The following is a 26351-nucleotide window of genomic DNA, read 5'->3' as shown; positions in this document are numbered from 1 at the left end:
TGGGGTCTGTGGTGGACAATTCAATGATGTTCTTTGGCCCCCTTTTTCTTCACTCCCCTTGTACAGACACTTGGCCGTGTGAACACTGTATAAACTGTAGTCTGAAAACAGATGGGGCCATCTTTACTTATTACTGTTCTATGCAGGGTTCTGGGGAAGGAGGGGGAACATCTAATGTCTGTATTTTAATTATTGCACTGTACTATTGTTACAATTAAACATCCAAAGCCATATATTACAGCCATCTAACTGCTAACTAATATATATTGATCTCAGCTATGATATTGTTGACTTGGCGCAATCTTTAATGTTTAGGTATGCATCTCCTGACCCTGGTGATCTTCAGCCTTCTGGGCTTGGCTTGTCCCCAATCTCAGCACCCTGATATCTGTGTTGCCAAACCCAAAGACATCCCACTCAGCCCCTTTTGTGTGTACCGAAAACCCCTGGACGGAGACGAAGCAGAGGAAAAGCCAAAGGAGCCAGAAGAGAAGTTGCCAGAGTCTACCAACCCCAGGGTCTGGGAGCTCTCAAAGGCTAATGCCAAATTTGCTATTGATTTCTACAAAATCCTGGCTGATTCCAAATCTGACTCCGAGAACCTTTTCATGTCGCCTCTAAGTATTTCCCAAGCCTTTACCATGGCGAAGTTGGGAGCCTGTGATAACACCTTGAAGCAGCTAATGGAGGTAAGATCCTGTAGTGTATAGGTGAGCGTTTTGTTTAAAGATATAAAAGTGAACGCTGGCCCATTTCATAGATTATCTCTATATCAGGTTACTTGCTAGCAAAAATGACGCAGACTAGTCAGATTATCAACCCTTTGATTAAAATCCCAACACAAAGGTTCACTGTTGATTCACCAACGAAATGGTTTTATTACCAGTTTTAACCAAGACCATAACAGCAAGTGAGTCATTTGTTTAAACCGGTCTTTATTTAAAGTGAATTTAAATCTGTGTGTACATCATAAAAGGGTCAAATCCAAATTTCTAACTTTGAGACAAGGGCATTGAAGATGTTGGCTTCAAAGCATATAATTACTAAATATGACTGTTACTTATTTACTTATTACTGTTTCTTTTGTTACCTCTTTGTTCTTTTAAGCACAAGCACACCCACACACACACACACACATATACTTATTTATTTATTTACATATATGACATTGCGTTTGTTTCTTGGAAGGTTTTTCGCTTTGATACTATTTCGGAGAAGGCTTCGGATCAAATCCACTTTTTCTTTGCAAAACTGAATTGTCGACTATACAGGAAAGCCAACAAATCATCGGAACTCGTCTCAACCAACCGTCTCTTTGGCGAAAAGTCCCTGACCTTTAATGAAACATACCAAGATATCAGCGAAATTGTTTATGGTGCAAAGTTGTGGCCCCTAAACTTCAAGGTGTGTTAATCCTTATTTACTTATGTTAAAGGAGAATGTAATTATAAGTTCTTTCTAAATGTATGATGTTTGAAGTCCGTTCCAGATACGGCAAGCACCGCAACTGAATTTCACTTAATGACCTTGAATAACAAACTGAAGCTACATGCGTAAAATGCATGTTATTTTAAATTGTTAACCCTTTCTTTCTTGAAAAGCCAGCACATCGTTAATTCAGATGTCAAATTTTTTTCTATTCAGGAAAAAGCAGAGGAGGCTCGTGAAGTCATCAACAACTGGGTGGCCAATAAAACTGAGAAACGCATCACCAATGTCATCCCAGAGGGAGCACTCACTGTAGACACCACGCTAGTGCTGGTCAATGCCATCTACTTTAAGGTTTGAATCCTCCTACAACTTACTGAACTTTACAAAGTTAGCCAATCTGAAAATCTCAAGCTTGGAAATTTAGGCTGGAGAGTATTGGGGGCAGTGGATGGATTGTGGATGGGCTGGTAAAGTGGGGATGATGACCTTTGGGTGACACTATGGAGACTGATCTGAAGTTTACTGCTTTCTATTTCATTAGTATGCATAATGTAAAGAGATAATTATGAATTGTAACACTGGAAATCTTGCCGTTTATTGTGTCCTTCACATTTAACTATCCTTGCAGGGGCTGTGGAAGTCAATGTTTAACTCGCAAAATACAAAATTAGACATATTCAACATACCAGGAAGTAACAAAACCTGTGAAGTCCCCACCATGTACCAGGAAAGCTTATTCCGCTACGGTGGATTCAAAAAGGATGGTGTTCAGGTCCTTGAGTTACCCTATAAAGGTGATGACATTACAATGGTTTTAGTGCTGCCATCACGTGACACACCTCTAGAGATGGTGGAAAAGGATCTGACTTTGGAGAAGTTAAATAATTGGCTCCAAGAATCTCGTGAGGTGCAGCTGTCAGTCTACTTGCCTCGATTCAGAATAGAAGATTCCTTCAGCGTCAAAGAGAATCTACAGCAAATGGGGCTGGTTGATCTCTTTGACCCACAAAACGCAAGACTCCCAGGTATCATTTTATTACAATACATGCTTTCCCTTTCATAATCTATGCAGTTTTATGTCTTTCTTGGTTGGTTTGTGTTGGGTTGGTAAGTAGAAATACCACCATTCAGATCCTGTTAGCTATCTGCCAAACCAGGCAAATTTGGCTGGTGCCAGTTGGTTCTGGTCATTCACCATTAAAGTCGCTCATGCAGCAGATCCAGTCTCCCCTAGTGTGTGGCCAGACATTGGATACCTGTGAAGGTGAGTGTAAGCACATAGCAAGAGGCCATGTGTATCCAGCTGATGGCTGAAAGAGTTTGTAGGCTAACTTAAATTAAAATTGGCAAAGCATAATTAGAATACCGGAGAAGTAATTGCAGAAATAAGCATGTCCTCTCCTGGTGTGCCCTCCACCCCAAAAACAAAAACTACTTAGGTGAACTAGCCCCTGGACCACAACCGACTGATCCAATAGTTAGCTTCTGGGTATCCAAGATGTATCAGTTCTTGCTGATACATTTTATTGCTCCTGTCTATGCTTCTTTTCTGTCAATTATTGATTATCTTCTGTATGAAAACATCTTGGTGTGATATTTGGCCAAAAAAAATATCACATTGTGTTTTTCTACTTTTAGGAATTGTTGCCGGCGGAAGAAACGACTTGTATGTCTCAGATGCATACCACAAGGCGTTTTTAGAAGTAAGAATCATATGAACAAACATACGTGGATGCGATTATATAACACAAGAGATAAGGATGAACATATACAAATGCTTAGGTGCCAATACACACACATAAGCGGTATAAGTGGGGGATTAAAATCTTGCTAATTATTTAATAAATCAGCCAACCCACTTTCAACCCGGAATTATACGATTACGCCATGGTACCAAGAAAGCGGACATAGATGTTTTTCTAAGACTACACTTAATTTATGAGTTCAATTTCATTTAGTTGCATCTCACCCCTAAACCTAGCCAGTTGTCTAGCTCCAAATGAAAGCATCTCCACAATGTATTGCTCTGATCCTCACAATTTACCACAACCATGTAGTTTTTGGCAAAATCCTACCGGAAGGTCACCAGTTTTTGTGGCGTTCCATTAATGAAAGCTTTGTAGAGCATCCAGGTGGTACCTGTCCCATCTTAGCTATTGAGATCTGCAGCTCATTCGTTGGTGGAATTGGTCTCTATGTTGCTTCTCTTGTGCACTTCTTACCTGGTTACTTTTTTGTGGATGTTCTTTTTTTGGGCTGAGTTGTTATGACCTACACTTTCCATGTTTAAATAATAGATTTTAAGATCCCCTGGCAATCGCCAGGTCTCGTTATATGTGCTGTAACCCAATCGTGATGGACACTTCACCAGGCCTGTTTTGATAGCTGCGTGATCTTCATGTTTAGTCTTGCTTGCTAACAAACTCAAGACCTTCCAGAAATAAGTTTATTGAAATCTGAGATCTCTGGGTAAAACACTTTTTCTACTTAGAGTCCAGACATTGTTAACCAGAGTCAATCAGTGACAAAATTATCAAAACTATGCTTACACCAAACTGTCTAAAGGCCTAATGAAGGGGAACGCTTAAGCAAGGCACAGTATTTTAAATTCTGCCTGTTCAGACTATTGATCTAGTCTTCCACATTCCAATTTCTTGACAATTCAAGATCTTTAGAACTTTGGAATAAGGAATTAGAACATGGAATTGCCACTATGAAACCTAAAAGTTTATGAGTATAACAAAACCATCACTTTCAACCTTTCAGGTCAACGAGGAAGGTTCTGAAGCAGCTGCCTCTACTGCTGTAGTGGTGACAGGACGATCATTCAACATGAACCGGGTTGTGTTCAGAGCCAACAGACCCTTCCTGGTCTTTATTCGAGAAGTGGCCATCAATGCCATTATATTTATGGGAAGAATTTCTGACCCAGGATGTGAATAACTGATTAAAGATTGAGATGTCGTCAATACAACATATTGTCAGGGTGTTTTCTTTTTTAACTCACTGTTTTGCTATGATAAATGCTTGTATATATATCCAAAATAGTGCAAGTGCTTTGGACAGGTAAACCAGTGATACATGAAATGGGATCATCAAAACATATTCAGAAGATAAACACTGATTGTGTATTAAATATGATTTTTTTAAATGACAAAGTCTCCATTTGGATATATTCTCAAAAGTGAAATATGGCTCAGATTTTAAATGTGTTTTTCTGTTGAGTCCTGTAGATATTAAATTTCTAACACTCATCCTCGTGTTTTTTGTAATTTTGCAAATGGAAATAAATGTTAACATTAAACAAGAAAAAAAATGCTGCTGTTTTAATTGAGAGCCAGATGCTTATAGTACTTGATGAAGCACACAAGACGTTTTAGGGATTTAATATACAGAAGCTTACCTGTTATGATGGATTCTACCAAAAATGTAAAGATCTGTATAGAGTGTATTTAATTATCATGAAAAATAAAATGATTGCTTGGCATAACACATCATAGTTCAGCCACCATTGCTGTCTAGCAGCCCCTTGATGTCCACGTTTCTGCTTTGGTAGGGCTGAATCTATACTGATGTATGGTTCATCCAACAAGATTTTCTTTGTCTTGTCATACTTACAGATTCTTACATTTGTCTTGAAGAATTCTTCAATTCAGAGTTAAGCTGGAAAGAACATGACACCAAATGGGCACTGAAAATAGCTATTATTGAGAAAACAAACGTTCATGTTACGAGTGTTATATTTCTCTTACGGTTTTCGTTGCCCAGGTTAAGCAGATAAAACATTTTGTGTGCTTCTAGTTCCTGTAGAATAGAGAGCTGGAGGCCTCATGCCATAAGGATAATGCTTCCTAACAATATTTCCCAGGGTAGCCCAGGGATGCTTTTCATTCATCTCCATATGGGACCTAGGCTGGGGATGGCAGCAGCCGTCATATTTAGGGCTAGCTGTGGAGCAAACATGGAACCCAGCTGAACTACGGAATCCTGGCCCCGCACGTGTGTCCAGTAACCAGCTCCGGCTGGATGTAGACAGTGCCCAGGTGATATATTATACTACTTCATTAAGGAACGTTGATTATGGTTTGAGTGACTGCAAACAAGATTAAACCAAGAAAGAAACTTGCAAAATATAAGTCAGCCACATTTATTTTCCTTTTAGGCTGGTTTATTATGCAAGAAAAAAAATGCATACAAAGTCACTGATTTCAAGATAACTTCTGGTATTCATGAGTGAGCTATGGGTTAAAGATTTGTGCCATTGCTTGCGTTAGATATGTAATGGGCGATTTGTATCATGTAACAATATAAAGCACTTTAGTAGTATCAAAAACACATTTGCAAATGGTCAGCCAACAGCATGTTTAGTATGTAGCTAGTAAATTGTCTATATGGAGCTATGAACCAATATTCATGTAAACACTGTACCCGGGTACATATTGATGCTTTCATTCAAAGGAATAGTTCACCTTTTTACCAAGTTATAAAGTAACTTTACTTCCGTTTGATATAAAAGCTGTATTTAGAGTCTCTATCAAAATATCAAATCCGTTGCCAGCATTTACAGATTCTCAGTTGGATTGGTGTGAAAGGTTTCAGTTAATGAGCCACCCGCTTGTCTGCGACCAAATACCGGCCTGGGCATTTATATCACCCCAGGTTATACCTAAGAACTTCCCAGGCTGGGAGGGGTAAAACCCCCATTAATCGAACAACCAGCAGCAATCAGCTCTGACACTCTAAGCCACTGTGGCAAACCCAGAGGATTTCAGAGTTATGGTGATTGCGGGTATTGTCTCCCTTAACTGACAATGTGGTTCTACATTTTATGGCAGTTCTTGCTTTCTACAATTTAGCAGATAAAGATCCCCCGTGCAGCTAATTCCAGCTTGATGAGCTCTTGATGTAGCTGCCACTTTGTTTTCACACTAAGGAATACCCTTAGTAAGCGGCAAACAGGGCTCCCGGCATGGCCCCAGCATGCCGCTGCCACCACTCTTTCCATAATGCTTGTGATCTCTGCATTAAGTATAACGCTAACATATGATGTCATATTCTAGGTTTCACTTCTCACAAACAACCAAGAGACTGGGAGCGTAAAGGAGAGCCCTGCGAGTTCCATCTTATGACGATGATGACGGAAAGCGACAGCAGGAAGAAAACCTCCAGCGATATTTCCAGCTCTTCACAAGAGAGGAATAACCATCAAGATACAGGCTTTATCTGCTAAATTCCAGCGGCAGGTATGATCACAAAAGGTATATGCGCATAAATTAACAGGAGGAGAAATTATTACCCGTTACCAGAACTTTCACATGGAAACGCTACCTGGCAAAGAAAGAGAATTTCCTTCATTGTTACAGTGAACGGCAGACTACGCTGTCCTGTTTAGTCTAAAAGAACGTTGATGTTTAGTTCGCCGGGTTAGAATTTATTGACATTTACTGATTAGCTTAACACAAAACACCAGTGTTTACCCATAGTTTCAAAACTACGGCCTTAGCTTAGTTCAAATTCCATTTTTTTATACGTAACCCCCCCATGCGCTGCTCCGTATCTTAAAGGTAAGTTTGTTTCTGTTAGCATTCAAACATGTTTTTTTTAAGGAAAACGCACAGTATTGTGATGCATTTAGTTAAATCCAAAAAACCTGTAAGTAAGTATGTGCATGACATACAACGGGTTTATTTTATTTTTCATCAGAAAATGTACTTGTCGTTCAAAGTGAATACAGCCATCAACAGTAAAAATAAAAATATTTCAACAAAACAAGCTTGAGATTTGACATGATGGAGTAGTCTTCTGGAGGAAATATATACCGCGCTATAAATAAAGTCCTATATTTCCTGAGCATGCAGTGGCTGAGGTTACTTATACGGGAAGGGTTACTGGAAAAGACCCTGATCTGGTGAGGAATTCCAGTAAAGAGGCTTTTTTACAACTGGAATCCCTACTACTCATCTCTTCGTTTCTCGAAATGTTGAGTTACCCTGCTTCGGCACCCCTCTGGCATTGAAAGGGTTAGCATCGGACGTTGCTGTTTCACGCTTCTTTTTTTTTTTTTATTCTTCCATTTGACGTAAGGTGGGCATCAGATTCAGAATTAACGTTAGAAAAAAGGTTCATCCGTGCAGGTGTAACTTCTAATAATAACAGAGAAAATGTACCCCAAATCTGTTACTTTCAGATATTTCTTGCTGGTCTGTAGATTTATAAAACCGTCTGTTTATGTATAAATATCTAAGCATCTGCTGTTTTTGCTGCAAAGTTAACATTGAAATGCATCTTCCTCGTTTTATATGGAGGTAGAATGATTATGGTTATTGGTGGCGTATACAATAATTGTTTTATTGATAAAGCCTGGGATATTATATCGGGAGAGACGCTTTGAACATGTCTTTAGCCAAAAGCACTTTTATTAAGGCTGTTTTTTTTTTTTTCTTTCCCTAAGGCGGACAAGGCATGTATCAGGAGCACAGTATGGGGTAAATGGGTGTGGCCAAATGTTAGCTCCTCCCAATCCTACCCTTGCCCTACCTGCCATGACTTTATGCCACCCATTTCTGGCTATGATCCACTTTGCCAACGTCAAACGAATGCATTTTAATCTACTGTTTAGTTAAAATAAACGTTTCAGGTAGCAGACGGTTTTCGCGATTGTGCTTATAGTTTATGATGACATAGATCGCAGATATGTTATACAATCACTCGGTAACTTTACAGCTTTCAGCATTACTCAGATTTACAATTATCTGCAATTCTTTCCCTAATCAGTGAAATTGTTTTGGACATATTAAAATGTAAAGGACTAATATACCCCTAGAAAGGTAAACATGGTGGTAAGACCAGCGTCACAAACACTTCCCTCTCCAGAAGTATCTCCCCTTCCGTCACCAATCAAAGGCAGTCAGAGGGATGGAATAACCATGGAAATCACTGCATAACCATACCTGTTAAATCTATAAGCACCGGTATATATAGGTGAAGCCACGTGGTCTATAAAATGTAGGGTTTGGGGTAATGACAGATCTGCTTTAATATGGTAAAAAAAACCACAGTTATTAAACATAATTTCCGGGCAATCTATTGAATGAAACAACGTTGTTACGCTACCATTAAGTAGTCAGCAATACAGTGAGTATATAATAAATATTTCTTGATATTTCCGCCTGTTCATCTGATAAATATGTTTTCTTTAATGTTCTCTTATCCTTGTGTAATGAACAAAGTTGGAGCCTTTTCTTTTCTTAAGGTAAACATATTTAATATGGAGAGAAAGAAGAACCCAATGCTAACCCCCATTGAGTGCCAAAGCTGTAAGCTCTACCATGGTGAAGTGTTCTAAAACAATTTAACAAGGAGACCGGAAACTGATGAAGACCAAGGGGTTCACCCTACAAGTGACTACGGAGGGTTGTGGCCAACCAGCCAACCAAACGTATAGAAGAACATCTACAAGTTCCATATACCAACTTCTCATCTGTTTGTGTTGACCTGTCTTTCTACACACACCATGGAAAAATGGAAGAAGGCCAAATGAGCTTAAAACATAAGAATGAGTCCGGGCTGAAGGAACACAAGAGGTAAGAAGGGAACCGGATCCAGTGTTTTCTGGTATAGGGCGGGTTATCGGTTTACGGAAGTGTCACAGTGGCTAAATTCACAGATTTCAAATGCTACATGTTCTCACAAATTGAAGGAGGACATCAAACGCACCCAACAAATGTTTTGGGGGATGTCTGCCTTGGTTCTAAGACAAAATGCTTTGCTTGGGAATACAATAAAGTAGCCCATTAGTCAGAGTATAAGAAGCACACAGATTAGACTGAAAGCCTTAAGAAGAAAGAACAAACTTGAATTTCAGTTAAAATATAGATATAAATACTGGATTTTGGAATAGGACTAGAGATTTCTGAAGGAACATCCCAAAACGGCAAGTCGCCAAATGACAAATAAGTGGCCCCTGGCTAGATACGCGTGGCCGCACTTTTGTGTTTTTAAGTACATACAGTAGGGCATATCCAGCCAGTAGCCACACGCTGCAGCACCCAATCTTCACCTGGAATGGCCGATTCAGTATAGTATAGAGCGGCATCAGCCAGCGACCCTGCTTACGCTTCACATCGTATGGTTAATTATGCCGTATATCATAACATTTTACTGTATATAACGTCAATATTTCAGGTGTGTAAGCAGGGCTACTAATGTGCAGGTCAGCCAAGGCAGTTAGAGAGTAACTCAAGAGATATTTTATCCCCATGATTATGGTTAGAGACAGAAATGTATTGGGACTGAGGTAAATGAAATAATTACTAACACAATTTAAAAGAGGGCAGCAAACTTCCTTCACATTACACACGGACCCATTAATAAATTGTGGCTATGCGGGGAGATCATTTAGCAAGTGCTGGTGGGAAAAGGGATACTTCTTTCATACATACGTTTCTGATTCTAAATAATATTAAGAGCAGTTTAAGTAATTTCCTTTAAAGAGACACTGCCGCCATCATATGCACTTTGATGCTGCGCGGCCCCTTTAAATTTTCATGGGGTCCCTTTTGCAAATGCATTTGTTCCTTTCCCCGCTCCCTGCACGTGATATATTCACCTCCAGGTAGCCCCCAGGGCTGGCTCCAAGGAGCCAATCAGTGGCAAGAATCGTTGGATCACAGAAGAGAAGGGCAGCTGCTGAAGCAGGGCTACAGCTTCAACATCAGTTTTACCTCTTCGTTTTGGAAGAATGCATATTAAAGAACTCCCAGAGTACTTCTTTAGAGTGGTGTCAGTGACATTAAACTGTTAATTAGCATAAAATAATGTATGTCAGAGAGTTGGATATCTGCCCATGAAAATTTACACCCCCCCAATGCACACCTGCCAGCTAGCTTCATCGTTGGACCCTCAGTTCCTTTAACCAAGACAAAGCACTTTACAGCCCCAGCGAGCGTATTGTCCTGTATTAAGCATATTTTAAATGAGTGAGATTTATTGCCCCACTCCCCATGATTAAACCATACATTATACAGGGCCTCCTCTACCCTTGTTGCCAGGGGTGGCCCTTTACAAACACAATTCCTCTTTAGTGAGTAAGCACATTTTGGAAATGGCATATAAAAGATTTTAATTAATAGAAAATTAATTACAATTTAATTTTGCGTAAAATCTCAATTATAAAAATGTTTCACGGGGTGACTGTTCCTTTAAAGGTTTTATGTCTGAGAGCCCCTTGTGCAGACATTAAAGATGCGATTAATATGCATGCGGTGGGGCTGTCACTTTAACCGAATGCCTCCACTGGCCACATACTTATTTTCCCAAATCATTTGCTTTGCAGATTCCATCATTTACCTAAAACACTCAAACACTGTACACAGTAATAGTTCTACCTACGCTTTATTAAATTGACATGTTCCAGGGTTATTACAGCAGTTACTGACTCCGAGCAAAAGTGTACATTGTTGGAGTTATCAGGGAACATTACTGTAGACTCGCCTAGCTTTCCTTTTGAGGTGCTTTATTGCCTTAAGATATAAGGCCAGCTTATATTTAAAGTGCTATTTTATAAACCATCACAAAAAGGCCCCCCACAACACATTTTTCAGGATTTCGTTATTTTTAAAGCACCATCCGTCTGCTATACAGAACTGCTATTAGCCCACCATAGGGTAATGTATAGGTAATAATACCCATACATTCTCACATTCTGATGCAGCCTCACTTAAAACTGCTAATCCAGAAACCAGTAATTCTTTTGAGTACCAGAGGGTCTATAACCCAGGTACATAGACTAACTATACAGCCATCTTAGAACTTATACACATTAAGACCCATTGGTGTATTCACTAAAGTTAAGAAATCCCAGCTCCTCCATATTTTTACCCCATTGCACAATACGAAACCCAAAGCCCAAGAGGTACATGGTATGTATATATATATATATATATATTATATATAGTAGAGTGAGTCGGAAACCCTGAGTATTAGGGTGACAAGGGTTTTTTCTCTATCCTTCCTAAAAATCCATGCAAGCTGCACATATACACCAATAGGAGGGCCAACGTATTTGCTCCACAACAGATCCAAAACAACCTACAGAAACCAAAAGATGTGAAAGGAAGCAAATTGTCCCTAATAAAAAAGAGATAAACCTCAATAAGCGTGTACCAAGAACAACTTAGACAAAATATTGGCGCTTGGTACCATGCAAAGCCTGTAACAAAATGTTAAAAATAAAGTACGTGAAATACTGTGTTCAGCTCCCCCCATGCTTGAGATATATGTATCTCGGGGGTCCGCAAGAGGCTGTAGCACCTATAAAACATTTGTGAGCGTTTGTATTGTGGTGAAAGAAAACTATAGTGTGAATAAAAACAAACTAAGGCATAAAAGAAATAAAAGGCGCCAATGCAGCTAGAAGCTTATGTTTGAGCCCCCATATTATATGGTTATGGGGCTGAATATCACATCAGGAAACTCTAAGAGGATTATTCACTAAAAAGAGAGTTTGCAAGAGAGCTGGACGATTCAACTCCATGATATAACTATGAAAAGGGCAAATCTCGCCGAGCTTCTCCTGTAGGAAGGGTTGACCTGGCCCTGTATAATGCATAGAGAATGCCCGAGATTTCCTAAACAGAGAATTTGACGACAGGTGAGAAGCAATCGTCCGACCTACGTTCACAGTTATTTCTGCTGTAAAGACTCAGACCTTAATCAGTCCTTGGTTCTTGGGAATATTTTATGTCTATTCCTTGAATGTTTAAACTTCACCTTCTCATTAAAGTAAAACTTCCTTGCATTATATCCAAGCCTCTGACCCTCTAGCTGTCGGCTATGACCTCTGTCCCGACATCCTTCCTTATTATATTAGGCCAGCTCAGCCCTTCTTACAGGAGAAGTTCACTGGTGTCAGCCGCTCAGTCATCACGTCAGGGAGTTGAAATGTTCAAATTTACCGCAAATTCACAGTTTAGTAAAAAGTGTCGGAGGTGAGTTTCTGAGCCATGACAGGTTACCATGATTTCAAAACCATAAATAAAAGAATCTGAAAGCTTTGTTATAACCAAGAGAATAAATATTTGGGATCCTCCATCAGGAGTGATACCTCCATCATATCCGAGTATATCTCAGGGGGTTCACAACTTGTGGAGAAGAAAACCAAAAGTTCATGATATTGCAAGAAGAGTCAATCAATTGACTCTCTGACATAACGAGGAATCTATAAAGTCCACCATAATTAACGCAGTGCAACCTTGTGTTTTCAAAATGTCTGACCTTTTCTTCATTCATCAGTAATGAGTTAGACTAATTTCTTTCCCTTCTTAGGTTTAAGGAAAGTGTCCCTGAGCTCGCCGTGTGAGCAGCTCCAAGCACCTTACATTCCTTTTTGTTCTGCACAATCTCCTGTCTAAGCAGATCAGACCAGGTATACCACCCATTACGCACATTTTGGAAGAAAGCCTTAAAATACAAAAAAAAAAGCCCCCATCCCACCAGCAACCAGCGAGAGACGCTGCACTACCTAGCTTTAAGCGAAAAATGTAACAAGTACGTAATACGGTCCAATAATCACACACTGTAAGGAAGGGGTGAAAGAAAAGGAGAATGTTATCCACCAATTAAAAAACAGAAGAGTCGTAGATCCATTTACTCCTACAGTTGACGTCTTTTTGTTTTGTGGTTTTGGCAAGTAAATTCTCATGGTTTCCAACGCTGTACTGTTTTCATATCGGGTTTACTTAAAAAAAACCTCATCATTTCAATTCATGAGGCCTGATTTGTGTAATAGAGAGGAACATCAAGGGAAGATTAATAGTGAGGGGTTGCTGAGGTAAAGAGGAGGAATTTAGTCTTTCAACGTCCTCCTTTATTATCACTTCTGGAGTTGTTAGTCTGGTCCAGTGGTCGACACAGAGCCATGGGTCGTCTCCCCTCCGTATGCCACCTCAACTGTTGCTGAAGGGGCAACTCCTCCTTCTTCATGAGGTGGAGATTCTTCACCTGTTGGACCTCGAGAGGTGACAACAGTGGTGGTCTCGGGGGAAATGCTGTGGGGCCCCTCGAGTGGAACACAACCTGGATGGTTCTTCCGAAAGTGCTGATTCAGGATGGCCTGGAAGGGGAAGCTCTTCCCGCACACGTGGCAGTGAAACGGTTTGTTACCCGTATGCTTCCGGATGTGATACTCCAGCTGATCCTTGCGAGTATACTTCTTTCCGCACATCCGACACACAAAAGGAGTGATGCCCATGTGCAGCCGCATGTGCCGGTCGAGACTCCCCTTCTGGTTGAAAGACTTGGCGCAGTAGATACACGTGAGCCGTGGGTTATAGCGGAACCATCGCTCGGACACCTCTTGCTCGCGGAGGTATTCTACATAACCACTCACTCCGATAACACCTGCTTCGTCAGACTGTATAGGAAAAACAGGAGACTTAAGGACATGACAAGCATGACACGCCAATCACAACGCTTTGGGCCAAATGGTGAAATAACGATTGTCAATGAATAAAAAACAAGACATCTGTAAAATCTGTTAGGCTCCCTCTGGCTTATGGGAATATTCTTCTCGAATGACAGACTAGAGTTCTGATGCTCTATTATCAGACACTGATGCTTCTGCTTGCTTATAGAATGTTTTATCTTATTACTTGCGTGTGATATTACGCCTTCATGCACATAAGATGTTAAACATGCCTCATCTATCTAGTTTTTGGCAGATATATTACTGCTTATGATTATTACTCTTTGAAGCATTTTTGAATTGTTCTGCTTTTTATGGTATTTCGGGTTCGCTGATATATCTAATGGTGTAATATTCCAGAGATGAAGAACCTTATATTTAAATGTGAAGTTCCGAGTCAAATGATAAACCCGATGTGACATCTTTCGTCTGGTTAAGAGTTTTCTATGGCTATGCGAAATATATATAAGTGGCTTTTAATTCTAAAGTGATGACCAGTAGATTATGCTTGCCGGTTATCAGTAAAAGTAACTCATCCCACTGACCTGGGAGCTGTGCTGCTTCGGTTCCTCCATCCTCCTTGGAGACTCACTCTTTGCCCGATGACGCTCTACTATTGTGACCACGCTGCCCGACGGGCTGAATCTTGGACAGGCGATTAAAGGAAAAGGTGGCAGCAGTGACTATGCTGATATAACAAACATTTTTGCAACACATTCACAGTTTTGTGGCACAAACAAAAGAGCGTAACGTTATCTATACGTAGACTGACTACTTATTAGTTAATTAACATGGCGCATGTGAATAATTGTGGGTAAATTCTGTCGAAAAATTATTATGTAAGAGTGGGCATTTAGCTTCAAAGAACTTATTTCCCTTAGAACAGCGCATGCTGAGAGTACAGCTTTCCTATAAAAAAAGAAAAGATGGTTGTACATATCATGTCACATTATATACCTAGCGGATATAAATTACTTATCACCAAATACCGCACTGGTAAACGCTATTTAGTCTACTCTGACAATTATCATCCTTCACATAAGAACTGTAATAAGCAGCATTTAAAGCTAGATGTTGGAGCATTTGTGACAGAAGGTTTAAGATACCTTTTTTGAAGATGATGTTTGGCAACAATGGGACTTACCTGTCTATTTCACTGCTTGTTGGCCTAGACACTTTGGTGGCTGAAGACCCCAGACTGTAGCTCTCCTGCACAGCTGCCCCGTGCCCTGTTGTGTCGATAACCATGGCGGTCACTTCCTCCGCACTGCTCCCGTCCTCGCCAGAGGGCTGGTTTTCCGGTCCCAACCACTCATCCAGATGCTCAGTCTTGATCCGCAGACCGCTCATCACCCTCACATCATCATCGCTCCTTTCCCCGCGGTCTGCCAAGCCTGTCTCCACATACCATTGCCCTGCTCGGTTTATACGTAGGATGGGCTCCCTGCTCTCCACATCCGACCCCTGTTCCACCATTTGAGGACTGGTGGACTCTTCAGCTGGACTCAGCTCCCGTATGTCCAGCACGGTGCTTACCTGGCCTCTCCGACTGCCTGTAGTCCGTGGAGTACTGTGACGTGGACTTATGGAACGGCTCAGACTCTGGCTAACACGGTGGGAATCTTGGACCCTCTCGCTATGCTTGGGCCGGCTCTGACTTAACTCTTCCTCCGATTCAGGAGAGCTGATCTTCAGGTGGATGCCTTCGAGAATCTGAGTGCACTTGTCAATGATGTGCTGCATCTGTAGAAAGCTGGCGGCTGTTAGGTAGCTGATAATGTCAGCAAGCTGCAGACAGATCCGGCCCGTGTAACAGAACGTAAGCAGTTGCTCGAACACCCCTGGGTTCTTGATGACGGACAGCGAGACTGCACTCATCTCGTTTAGAGACATGTGATCTCGAAAATAAGGGGAGCTGGCTGCAAGTACAACTTTGTGCGCCCGGAAAGACTGACCTTGAACATTGATCACAATGTCACACAGGCGGCCTTGCATTCGCAGTTGGTTGAGGTGGCTCAGCACAGAGTTACTATACTCTGGGATCTCAAGCTGTATATTGCCTCCTTTCTCCATGGCTACCCCACTCTTTGACACTCAACCCTACGGAAAGAAAAACAGTGCGTTAATCGCGTTACCGCTACCCTCTGGGTTATCTTGCCTCTTTGCAATTTAGTCGTAAGTATATATATACTAAACACGTTTACTTACTAATCCCACAGTCATTATTCTAAGTTAAATTAACAAAATAAAGAGAAAAGGTTGAAAATTTGGGGTAAATTTGCAGTATATCAGAGCCGCAATCTCAGATGCAGTCAGAAACAATGTACTAGAATGAATTACCTAAAATAAAATAATCGCCTATGGCAATCACCATGGAAACCAATTCAATGTTCTTTATGAACGTATTCTTACTTCCATCACTAGGGTGGAAGCATTTGTAATTCTCGGAGATTAGCAGAAGGCTGGATCTCTGCCGCTGTCACTGTTTTATTTTGCAGTCTACATGGGCTGCAGATGCTTCAGCTTGGCCACTGCAACAGCTGCCGCACCTGTGTGCGCCACATTCATGCCTCTGAAACGGGGTGGATTAAAAATGATTACTTTTTAATAAAAAAATCTGATTTAATTTCTTTTATTTAAATCAGACTTCTGTGATTTTAATCAAGTTTATTATAATGAAATGCTTTTGGAGGAAAAATCTATTTTTATTTATTTAAAATAGATTATAGTTCAAAGGTTATTCAGCATGAAACATAGCTTAGTAATGTAGCATCTGGCTGTTTATATTCATGCAATATTTACATTTTTGGTAAACTAATTCAATTAATCCAAATTATCCAAACCGAGATACCATCCAGATTATAATCAAGTAAAGAAATCAGTTCTGATATAGCTGATATTTTATTAATATAATAGCAGGTTATTATTCTAAATATGGAATCTTCATCTGGTTGCAACTATTAAAGGTTATAATAACTACAAGCAAGAACGAGTCTGTACATTAAAAAAATCATGATTTAAATCGAGTCGTACTGACTAGTAATTGAAATGACATCCTCCCAATGATTAATGAACTAGTATGAACCAGTAATAGCTACAACAACCGGCACCCCACGGAGCAGAGGATCTCCCAACACCCATATAAATAAAAAGCCCATCCTCGTTAAAAATCCCTAAATATCATCACAGGGGGATACAAAACTTAGACAAAGTAACCCAACGCGTTTCACGCTGACCGCGCTTAATACAAAAAGCCTACAGGACGGGATGACCAAGTAAAAAAATCCGGGTGTTAAATACGTTGACCCCACTCACATTACAGTCACAGTTAATTATGGCGTTTTACAAGACGCCGCTGCAGTCCAATGTCGAAAGCCATGACTCGGTAACCTAAGAACGCGTGTTTGGATACGGTTTGGATACCGGGACTATAAACTGCGCTGGAGGAACGGTAATGTGTATCTGTGAAAATAGTTTCAATTTTAAACAAAGTATAAGAGATACAATAAAAACTGAACACTTGGTCCCTCTCTGGTGCGGAATGTTACTAAAGGAATGGAAAGACATAATTATCACTACTGTGACGTAAAATAAAATGCCCCCCTCCCCCACAGACTTACCCGTACAGTACGGCTTTCCCCCAGACACCCCCTACCTTTTACCCTACAGTACAGCCTTCCTACTGTCCAAATGCAATGCTTGAGGCTTAAACACAGATCAGGTTTTAAGGGTAAAACACGGTTTATACACAATAATCGTTTTTTTATATGAGAATAGATATTTCTTTGGAATCCCGTCACTAGTCTGCACATCTGGATCCTGCCGGCTACGGGTTGATTCCGCTAGAAGCAAGACTTTGCAGAATGGAAATAGGTCGCGAGATAATGGTAACCCTGTAACCTGCATGTCCTAAACACTACTTGGATGCTTTCCGTGAGCGCAACAACAATATTAAGTTAAGACTTAAAATTCAATTAAACACAATTATTGCAAATGCGATGTTAGTCATTTTATGCTACTTTTATAAATCACTCCCCCGGACTGCGCTCACGGCATCGATCGGACAATGAAATTGGCTTTATGTCTGTGTATTAGTACGACCCAGGCATGAAATGGTTAAGGGTTACTGCGTGAAGCAACCTATCGGGTTTAAATGTGAAAAAATGCCATTTTGTATTAATACAACCCTTTATGTATCCTGTATAATTAAATGATATATATATATATATATATATATATATATATATATATATATATATATATATATATATATAGCAGAACTCTCATATAGGATGGAGACACTCTATATGTATACATGTCCAGGTATATAAGCGGACACTATATTTTTATGAGCATGCTCAGTTGGGTAATATTTAATATGTATATGTATGGATGATATATAGGTGCCAGTGCTGAATTAAGCAGTGACAGGTATCTGTCTGACCGGCTGTATAGCTCTCAATATACTATGCCCGGCCCCGGTAATCACTCCATTCCGCGCACGGCCCCCGCAGGCTGTAAGTAATAGTATAAAGCGCTGTGTTCGGACAGCAGGGATCGGGCATAAAGTGGTTATTGATAACGTATTGACGAATTTTAAGCATAATAAAGGCGCGTTTATGCTGCGCCCCGCACTGGCCCCGCACAGCAGGCATCCACCATCCCGCCCACATCCTGCAGAGACACTTATTCTCGGGGGCACTTATCAAATTGTTTTATACCCCCATTTGGACGGACAGACAGACAGGGGCGGACCGCAGTACGCTTGACCACGCCCTCCCGCGGTTGAATGGGGTATGAAAGTCCAGGCCGCGCCCTGACACCCTCCCCCCTGCATCCTGCCACCTACCTCCGGGGGCGCGGACGGGCCGGGACGGGGCCCACCGCCGGAACACAACGCTCCGGAAGTAATAAGTCAAAATACCTTCACTCACCCTCCTTTGCTACCCGGAAGTAAACGATGATCCCTTTTTTCCCCACCCTCCCACTGCTTTTGCCTGCCAGCGACTGTCAGGAGAGGCGGGGATGATCGCCGTGGGCGCCATAATGGGTGGGGAACCATGCGTGTCAAGCCTCGCCTTGAGTATGCTATATTGCTTATTACTTCACCAAATGCGCTTATCTTAGCGACCTAGCGAACGCTGGTCTAGTTACATGGGCCGGTTCCCGAGTCGTATCTGATGACGTGGTGTAGACCTCGGTGGAAGTGTCTCTTCAGCGTCCACATCACTTTGTGTCCCGCCAACTGATATGTTACGTCTGAAGTGATTGTGTTTCAAATAGTTTGTAAATAAAATGGTTTAGATATAAGTTCTTTATGTGTAAATAAAATCTTCCTGCTGTAACACACTTAGATGTAAGGGTTGATGATGTATTTAGATTTAAGCTTGTGCTTTAATGATTAGATTATACCCAATAAGTATTCATTTTAGGCTTGAGATAAATATACACGGATATATAGCCAGTACGATCAGATACATTTCTGGGCTAGAATTAGTATTATGAATTCGCACATGATGGGACTGAGCCTTGAACGCAAAATATTGGCGTCACAAGAGATACGTTTCTAATCTACACATGGTTACGGGTTTTACGCCACTGCATTTAGCTCTACATCATTGATCCACGTTGTGACATCATCAGCATGAAAACTATACAACCCAGCCACATTGTATTCGGTGTACTGGTTTGTATTCCCTTACAGAGGCATTGTGGCCGCACGGTACACGTGGGTCAGATGTAACCAAGTTTTGTTTTGAAACAAGAAACACAAAGGTGGATATTATGTACATATAATGTACGGTTGGAAAATGGGTAAGGCGTAGATGGCACACAGTACATAGGTAACCATTACCCAGCAGAGGATGGAGTCCTGTTATAATGTCGGATCTGTATGTAGAACCAGGAGTAGTTCATCTCTCATACATTATAGTGAGCTTCTGCGCAGGAAGAGCTTGGGTTGCCCTGTATGCTGCATATTAAAGTCAGTGAGATTTCTTCAAGGTCTCCTCATCCATTACATTATGCATTACACAGGGCCAGCCCAGCCATTCCAGTTGGAGAAACATACTGGTGCTGGCCCCTTCATGGTGAAACGAGATAGGTAAACCACAGCTCTCCCTTGGGACAATAAAGCCCGTGTTTACCAGAATAAGGAAGAATGACCCTATTGACTTACCTCTGCTGACCCCACCAGGTTTCACTGTTCCCACAGGTTCGGTGAGCTGTGAAACACCAGGGCCCTGTGTGACTGCACAACCATTGCGCATGGTGCCATCCGCATCAGAATAGCAAATACCCCCGTGTGCACAATGAGTGTTACCATCTGGAAACCCACCATACATCTAGAAATTCTAAACTTCTGTAATGAAAATAGGAGAAGCCGGGGCAGAAAAAAACATAACGTGGTTTAATCCACAGAGAGGGGCTGCCTACCTCCCAACATCTAAAACGGGAGACATTTATTTTGGGGGCCATGGGTAGGAACCAAACAGGAGTCCAGGGGCTTGGCAAGCCTGTTTTGTGTCTAATTTTAAAAATGTGTAAGGAAAGTGCCTGTTAGCAACACAATTTACTTTATAAACACAAAGTTTCTATACACAGTATTGTTACTTCTTCGGCTGTAGGCGTTGATACACTCATATACTCATCAAACATTCTGAGGCTTAAACACACCAAGGGATGATAGGGGGGATGGGGGTTCCAAAAGTTGCTGATGCTAAGGAGAGACACACGGGCGGTCTGATCACCGGGGCACAGAATGTTTATGTGTCTGCATAAATAACAAAAACCATAGGCAAAGCTCCTTATTTCCCTCTAATTCTACAGTGACAACCAACAAAATGTCTGACACAAGTACTGGCGACTATTGGGTGCACGTAGGAAAGGTTAGCCCAGCAGCGTCGCTTGTGATGATGTCACCTCCGGCGGACTCTGTATATAAGGAGGGGTCATGCTGCTTCTCAATTCTCTTTAGCGGCGGACTTCATCCTGAGTTGAGGTGAGTTAGCGGGGTCTGTCAGCGGTTCGGGATTCGTTGAGGTGTTCGTCTCAAATAACTGGCTTGCGTTAAGTGTTTCTTCTCAATCTGTTTGCACGTATCCTGTCATGCGGTGCACGGGTAAGCCCCGGGTGGGATGGAGGCGGATTGAGCAGGCCGCCTGCGGAGTGCTTTGCCTGTGGAAGGCCGTTGTCGATTTAATTGCAGCGATTTACCTTCCGGTTTAAATACAATTTGTTCTTATTGTTTCAACACGGTGCGCGCATGACTATTTTCTTTAATAACCCACTCGAGATTTTAATGTCACTGGCGTGATCCCGCCTAATGCATCTCTAAGCATGGATGATGAAAGCTATGTTGGTAGGGACATCTGAGACTAAGTGATGAATACCAACGTCTCTGATCTTGCTGAGATGCCAGATTTAAAACTTTATGGTCGCCTATGGCTTGTTATAAAATTTGACCGTACAGCTCGGGCGAGTCCACTTCGTGGGCATAATCTTCCACTCTAGCTACTCCCACGAGGCTCAGCCACCTCTTTGCTCTTAGAATGGGTTGTTGCATGGTGTACACTTAATGTTCCTTAAATACTTGCCTAAAAAATCTAATGCAGTTAAACAATTGCTCTGTACTTCTGATTCAGGCCGTAACTTGTATGCACTCTGTGTAATCATGTTTTCTTTCTGTTATAGGTTATACTCGGGATGGCGGTGTTCCTGTTTAGAGATGTAAGTATTTGCTGAAACGTTAACATTTTCTTACATTCTTCCCGTGTTTAGTATTTAACTGGTAACCTTGATGGGTCTGCATAATGCCAGAATGATGACACTATTTGCTACTCTTGACTGCTTGCATGACGAGATAGCTTACCACCTACTTTGTACTGACGGCATTAGAATAGATCAGTAATCTAAAGCAACATGTAAAGTGCACACTCACAGTACCCTCTCCTTTTCACAGGTGTCCTCAGCAACCTACAACAGCTTCCCAAACCTGCTGCTGACTGCTGTGAGTATATGCCGTCCATGTTCTTGATCAAGTGGTTAGATGTTTTTTTTGGACTGTTTATGATGATTTAATTTTATCAATGGGAATCTCTCTGATTAAGAATGAGGGAGTATCTTTGTACTGACTCGGTGCACATGAGATCTACAATTAAGTGTAGATTTACTTGCTTTTATGCTAATTTGTGTGTTCCTTCCGCAGGGGGGCTGGTGCACATATCTTGCTGCTTCCTAGAAACACAATGCAAGGTTTGTATTTGTATATTTCATTAAGAGGAATGTAAGTAGGGAAAATGAATACAGCATGTAAAGTCCTCTGTACTGTTAATCTGCCTCCTGTTCATTAGCCATCTGCTTGCTATAGGGCAGTGGGCTTGCTGTATAGCAGAAACTACGCAACCAGTATGGCTTATGGTAGAACTGTAACAAATGGTGCATGTACTAGGATTGGAAACTCTGCCATGTGACATAAGGATGATAACATAGTTCAGCAGATGTACACTGATGAACTGAACATGTCTTTCGCTCCTATCTGAAATGTCACATTACTGAGAGGGGTAACTACTAATGCGGTTTAGACATATTTCTAATTACTGTACCTTATTTTAACAGACTCTGCATGAAACTGAATCTGCTGGAGCATAACACTCAAACAAGTAAGTTTATTTTTTTTTTGCTTGAACCCAGTGCTAAAATGTTCATAATTTTGTTAATGCGTCTTCATCATTATTAAGCACCCTCCAGCCTTACTGCAGAAGTATAGTCGTTGATTGGTATCTGCTGATAGAAGTAAAAGCTAGAATGCCAAACGGCAAGTCGCAGCCTAATATAAACTGCATAGGCGTCTTAATACTGGGTGCTGGAAGATGCTCATCAATGTGTCATAAACCTGAATAGCACTATACCAGGGTATATATAAACATGATGATTACCTAACAGACTTGACATTCCCGTGGAGGTCTGTAATTAGCTCTATCTGAGTTTACTTTGTTTAGGCTCTTCCTTCACTTGTCTGTGTGTTATAGTGCCTAAACACAATATTTTCTTCAGGGTGAAAATGTCTGCAGTGGAGCACTGCTGCTTAAGCCTGTAAGTAGAACTGTAGCTACAAATCTTTCTCTTGCTTCCATGTGCTTTATCATAGTACATAGCCACACAAGCTAAGAACCTTCTGCAGACTATTTTAATGGTGTATTTTCATTTGCACCAGATAACGTGGCTTGTCTAGCATTATGTATAGTGGATAGTTGCCCCTCAAGTCCAGTGCATTGTCTTAATGACTGTCTAGAACAGATGGCTCTCTAGCATACTGTCTGGTTAATGTGCATATTATCGAACATGGGTTCTAATGATGTCTCAAATGTCTGACCTGAATTCAGTGTAGACGCCACAAATTACTGATAACCCTTCTGGCCCTCTCTGTGCCTTTATGCTTTTGTAATCGGTTTATAAACTTTTCCTTTTTAATCTCTCTAGGTCCATAGATCCGTGAACGCCTTGCTTGGTAAGTTACTCCTTTTATGAATCTTCAGTAGCTGTCTTTACAAAACATGTGTAGCAGTAATTGACTGACTGCCAGAGCTGTGTCTTGATTTTTGGTGACCAATGATGAAAATGATTCTGCCATATGAATAAAACTGATTATGCTCTCAACCGTTCCACTTTTTTTCTGAGGGTCCAAGCTTTAAAATTGGCCATATTTAAAAATGTTTAAGCAAAAAAACGGTCAGTTTCTAAATTAACAAATTTTTGCAGGCAACACCTGAAAGCTGGCTGTAGGCCGTGGACACTGTGGTGCCAAGAGGTAAGACCAACACATTTCCTTTCCAATAGTAGCTAAAATACACTTGTCATGTTAACCATGTCAGAAGTGCGTCTTAAGGACAAATTGTGCGCTTATGGTTGTTGCCCCTTCTAAAGCCTATGATGTTTCAAGAGTAGTGGACAGAATAATTTTCTGACAACATAATATACACTGAGGCTTAGATGTTAATCTACTGCTGTCCTGCATTGGTATAAAAAGAATGAAGTGCATCAACCCCTTAGTGTAACTTTAGTTGAACATGATACACACCCTTCAAAGAACAATACCTTTTATATATTTTTTTTTTTTTCTCAGCACGTGTGATGAGCTCTACATGGTAAGTGCCTACTTGGTTTGGAAATGTTTAACTACTTGGTGCTATATGATGACTTCTATTTTATATCAATGGGAATCTCTCTGAATAAGGGTGAAAGATAACCAGTTTCTGATAGCAGTGCCTGTGGAGACTAGCACACAGATGATATGCTACAACATACTGACTGTGTTGTGTTGCATTGCAGAAGACTAGAATGGAGCCTAGCGAACAGCCAGTGGCTTTCACGAACTGAAAAGGTGAATATCTTCAAATTGGCATAGCATGTTTAGTACACAACCAATTACATTTATATACAGCGCTGTAACATCCTTAAATGAAAATGTGAACCGGATACAATGATGACTTCATAGTTCATCAGACTGACAGTGATGAACCTTCTTTCGCTCCTATCTGATGTATCTGTTATGTATCAGCCTCTAACTTGCATGGATATGGCTTTAATTTAACCATATTGATCTATTTTATTTTAAAGGAGTAATGTATTCACTGGAACCATGACACAAAGGACCATTTTAACCATATGTGGCATTGATGTAGGAGGATCTCAGGCACTTGCCCTGGCAGGAGTTCTAACACATGCCCGTTGTTGGGACACTGGTAAGAATCTTTCACTTCACAATGTCTAACGTGACTGGCCAAAGGACAAATGATGATTACATAGTTCAGCTGACTTCTGTGATGAACAATCTTTCGCTCCTATCTGATGTACCTTATCAGTCACTGTACCAACAGCTCCATACAGCCAGTACCTGATTGCTCATTGGTTCATGATAGACCCTTCAGTGTGCTTGTTGCCTTCCCTATTAACTTGCTTGGAAGGTGCCTGTCAGAAACTGGGGGACAATGGATGGTTAAAATTGAATTCATGGCAGTGTGACACATGTTGATAAAGGTTATCCTTTAACACCTGTTGGCTGAGTTTTTAAAGGCTTGCACATGTGCTTTGCACTCTAATTCTAATCTGGTGTTTTCTTGGTTTTTGTAGGTGTCTACATGTGGTGAAACTCTTCAAGGTAAGAATAGCTAACTGGACTTCTAAGACTTGTGGTAATTCATTGGGCATGCGCTCATGTACTATGAAGTATAGCGCAGCCGTAAACTGGTCCCAATTGACTGTTTAGGTGCGCTGTCAATCTTCTAACATGACCCTTTTTTCAATGTCTATTGAAGCCTTAGTAGCCTTTGTGTTTTGTAAAAGGCCTTTTATTACACAATCTTGCTGTACTGTGAATGATGAATTATAGAATCAGGTCTCTGATCTCTTTGAGGATAATCTCACCCCACACTGACACAGACAGCAGGCCCTACACTGTGCTGGAGCCTGTGCTTTGATGTTGCTAACAAATGTATTTCTCCTTCAGGTTTATGTGAAGAGGACACTTGGTGACCAAACAACCTCTAAGTGTAAGACAACTTTCTAATGCATGTATGATTTAGGCAAGGGTAACTTTAAGACAAGGCCATGTTTCCAGATTTGTTAAACACTGGAATGGCTATATAGAACTTATAATTGCGCGTGTAAGCCTTGATTGCCATTCAGAAGCTAGTCATTGTTTTGAGCACATAATACATATTGAGGAATGGTCTGTGGTGGATATAACTAGATACAGCTGCTGGGCTATTTAAAGAAATGTCAATTTACTGTAACCAATGATGAAAATGATTCTGCCATATGAACCCTGATTTTACCCTTTACCGTTCCATTAATTTCTGAGGTTACAAAGTTTAAGATGTAGATTGTCTCTAACTGTTGCCTAGTTCAAACCGCTGCAGTTTTTGTGGCCGCTACTGAGATCAGAACAAGCAGACTAATAAATGTATTTTAATACAAATGTTTGCTTGTATCATTGCACTGATATCTGTTTTGTTGCAGGAAGCCATCCGGTGGACGTGTCTTTGTCTCTAAGGGTGAGTTGAGTTTCCCCCACACTTTGGATTAAGGGGAAAATGATGACATTGACTTTGAACTCTCTCACTGAGATTCAGATGACTATAAAAGTACTGATTCCCCAGTATGTTCGTAATGGTCTGTATGTAGAATCTAGTACTGAACGGCTTTTCTGTTTTTTGCAGGGTATATACAAAGGAAGATTCTTCACTTAATGTTTCTTTTGATCGAATTGTAAATATCAAGTAATAAAAGGCTGAACTTTAATGTGACTGAGACTCTTACTTAATGCCAAAGCCTATGTACATTTTGGCAACATGAGCAGTAAATCCCTCAAACAAGACACTGTAAAGCTGATCTATTAAGAATTGGTGAACAGCAGTTGACTCTTCGCAGGAAAAAATACACTAGGATTGATGGCAGA

At 40.9% G+C, this 26351-nt stretch overlaps 2 protein-coding genes, 10 non-coding genes and 1 pseudogene across 12 annotated transcripts; 11 read left to right on the top strand and 2 right to left on the bottom strand.

Annotated features, from left to right (window-relative positions):
• The first annotated feature begins 317 nt into the window (after nt 1-317).
• LOC149288447 (antithrombin-III-like) lies at nt 318-4374 on the top strand. The gene is made up of 6 exons (XM_089491729.1): nt 318-689; nt 1189-1404; nt 1645-1782; nt 2060-2456; nt 3070-3134; nt 4198-4374. Exons 1-6 carry the CDS (start codon nt 318-320, stop codon nt 4372-4374), a joined length of 1365 nt encoding a protein of 454 aa, XP_089347855.1.
• An 8944-nt stretch (nt 4375-13318) lies between these two features.
• On the bottom strand, nt 13319-14469 carry LOC149288446 (zinc finger and BTB domain-containing protein 37-like). The gene is made up of 2 exons (XM_089491638.1): nt 14440-14469; nt 13319-13843 (listed from the first exon to the last, which is right to left on the bottom strand). The coding sequence occupies exons 1-2, from the start codon at nt 14467-14469 to the stop codon at nt 13319-13321; spliced, it is 555 nt and encodes a 184-aa protein (XP_089347764.1).
• Nucleotides 14470-15034: 565 nt separating this feature from the next.
• Nucleotides 15035-15967, bottom strand: LOC149288445 (zinc finger and BTB domain-containing protein 37 pseudogene; annotated as a pseudogene).
• A 5260-nt stretch (nt 15968-21227) lies between these two features.
• LOC149288444 (small nucleolar RNA SNORD74) lies at nt 21228-21306 on the top strand. The gene has a single exon (XR_016277405.1). It is a non-coding gene; the product is annotated as a small nucleolar RNA SNORD74 (small nucleolar RNA).
• A 647-nt stretch (nt 21307-21953) lies between these two features.
• On the top strand, nt 21954-22033 carry LOC149288443 (small nucleolar RNA SNORD79). The gene has a single exon (XR_016277402.1). It is a non-coding gene; the product is annotated as a small nucleolar RNA SNORD79 (small nucleolar RNA).
• Nucleotides 22034-22360: 327 nt separating this feature from the next.
• Nucleotides 22361-22443, top strand: LOC149288442 (small nucleolar RNA snR60/Z15/Z230/Z193/J17). The gene has a single exon (XR_016277407.1). It is a non-coding gene; the product is annotated as a small nucleolar RNA snR60/Z15/Z230/Z193/J17 (small nucleolar RNA).
• Nucleotides 22444-23241: 798 nt separating this feature from the next.
• On the top strand, nt 23242-23303 carry LOC149288441 (small nucleolar RNA SNORD78). The gene has a single exon (XR_016277411.1). It is a non-coding gene; the product is annotated as a small nucleolar RNA SNORD78 (small nucleolar RNA).
• Nucleotides 23304-23498: 195 nt separating this feature from the next.
• Nucleotides 23499-23575, top strand: LOC149288440 (small nucleolar RNA SNORD47). Its single transcript, XR_016277413.1, has one exon. It is a non-coding gene; the product is annotated as a small nucleolar RNA SNORD47 (small nucleolar RNA).
• Nucleotides 23576-23816: 241 nt separating this feature from the next.
• Nucleotides 23817-23881, top strand: LOC149288439 (small nucleolar RNA SNORD75). Its single transcript, XR_016277410.1, has one exon. It is a non-coding gene; the product is annotated as a small nucleolar RNA SNORD75 (small nucleolar RNA).
• Nucleotides 23882-24078: 197 nt separating this feature from the next.
• LOC149288438 (small nucleolar RNA SNORD79) lies at nt 24079-24156 on the top strand. The gene has a single exon (XR_016277412.1). It is a non-coding gene; the product is annotated as a small nucleolar RNA SNORD79 (small nucleolar RNA).
• Nucleotides 24157-24366: 210 nt separating this feature from the next.
• On the top strand, nt 24367-24441 carry LOC149288437 (small nucleolar RNA snR60/Z15/Z230/Z193/J17). Its single transcript, XR_016277408.1, has one exon. It is a non-coding gene; the product is annotated as a small nucleolar RNA snR60/Z15/Z230/Z193/J17 (small nucleolar RNA).
• A 235-nt stretch (nt 24442-24676) lies between these two features.
• LOC149288436 (small nucleolar RNA snR60/Z15/Z230/Z193/J17) lies at nt 24677-24751 on the top strand. Its single transcript, XR_016277406.1, has one exon. It is a non-coding gene; the product is annotated as a small nucleolar RNA snR60/Z15/Z230/Z193/J17 (small nucleolar RNA).
• A 933-nt stretch (nt 24752-25684) lies between these two features.
• LOC149288435 (small nucleolar RNA SNORD47) lies at nt 25685-25757 on the top strand. Its single transcript, XR_016277414.1, has one exon. It is a non-coding gene; the product is annotated as a small nucleolar RNA SNORD47 (small nucleolar RNA).
• Nucleotides 25758-26351: the final 594 nt, after the last annotated feature.

The sequence above is a fragment of the Sceloporus occidentalis genome, unplaced genomic scaffold (assembly GCF_023333645.1).
Source record: "Sceloporus occidentalis isolate IW3139 unplaced genomic scaffold, rSceOcc1.0.p SCAF_51, whole genome shotgun sequence".
NCBI lineage: Eukaryota > Metazoa > Chordata > Lepidosauria > Squamata > Phrynosomatidae > Sceloporus > Sceloporus occidentalis.
This window is presented reverse-complemented; position numbering and strand designations above follow the sequence as displayed.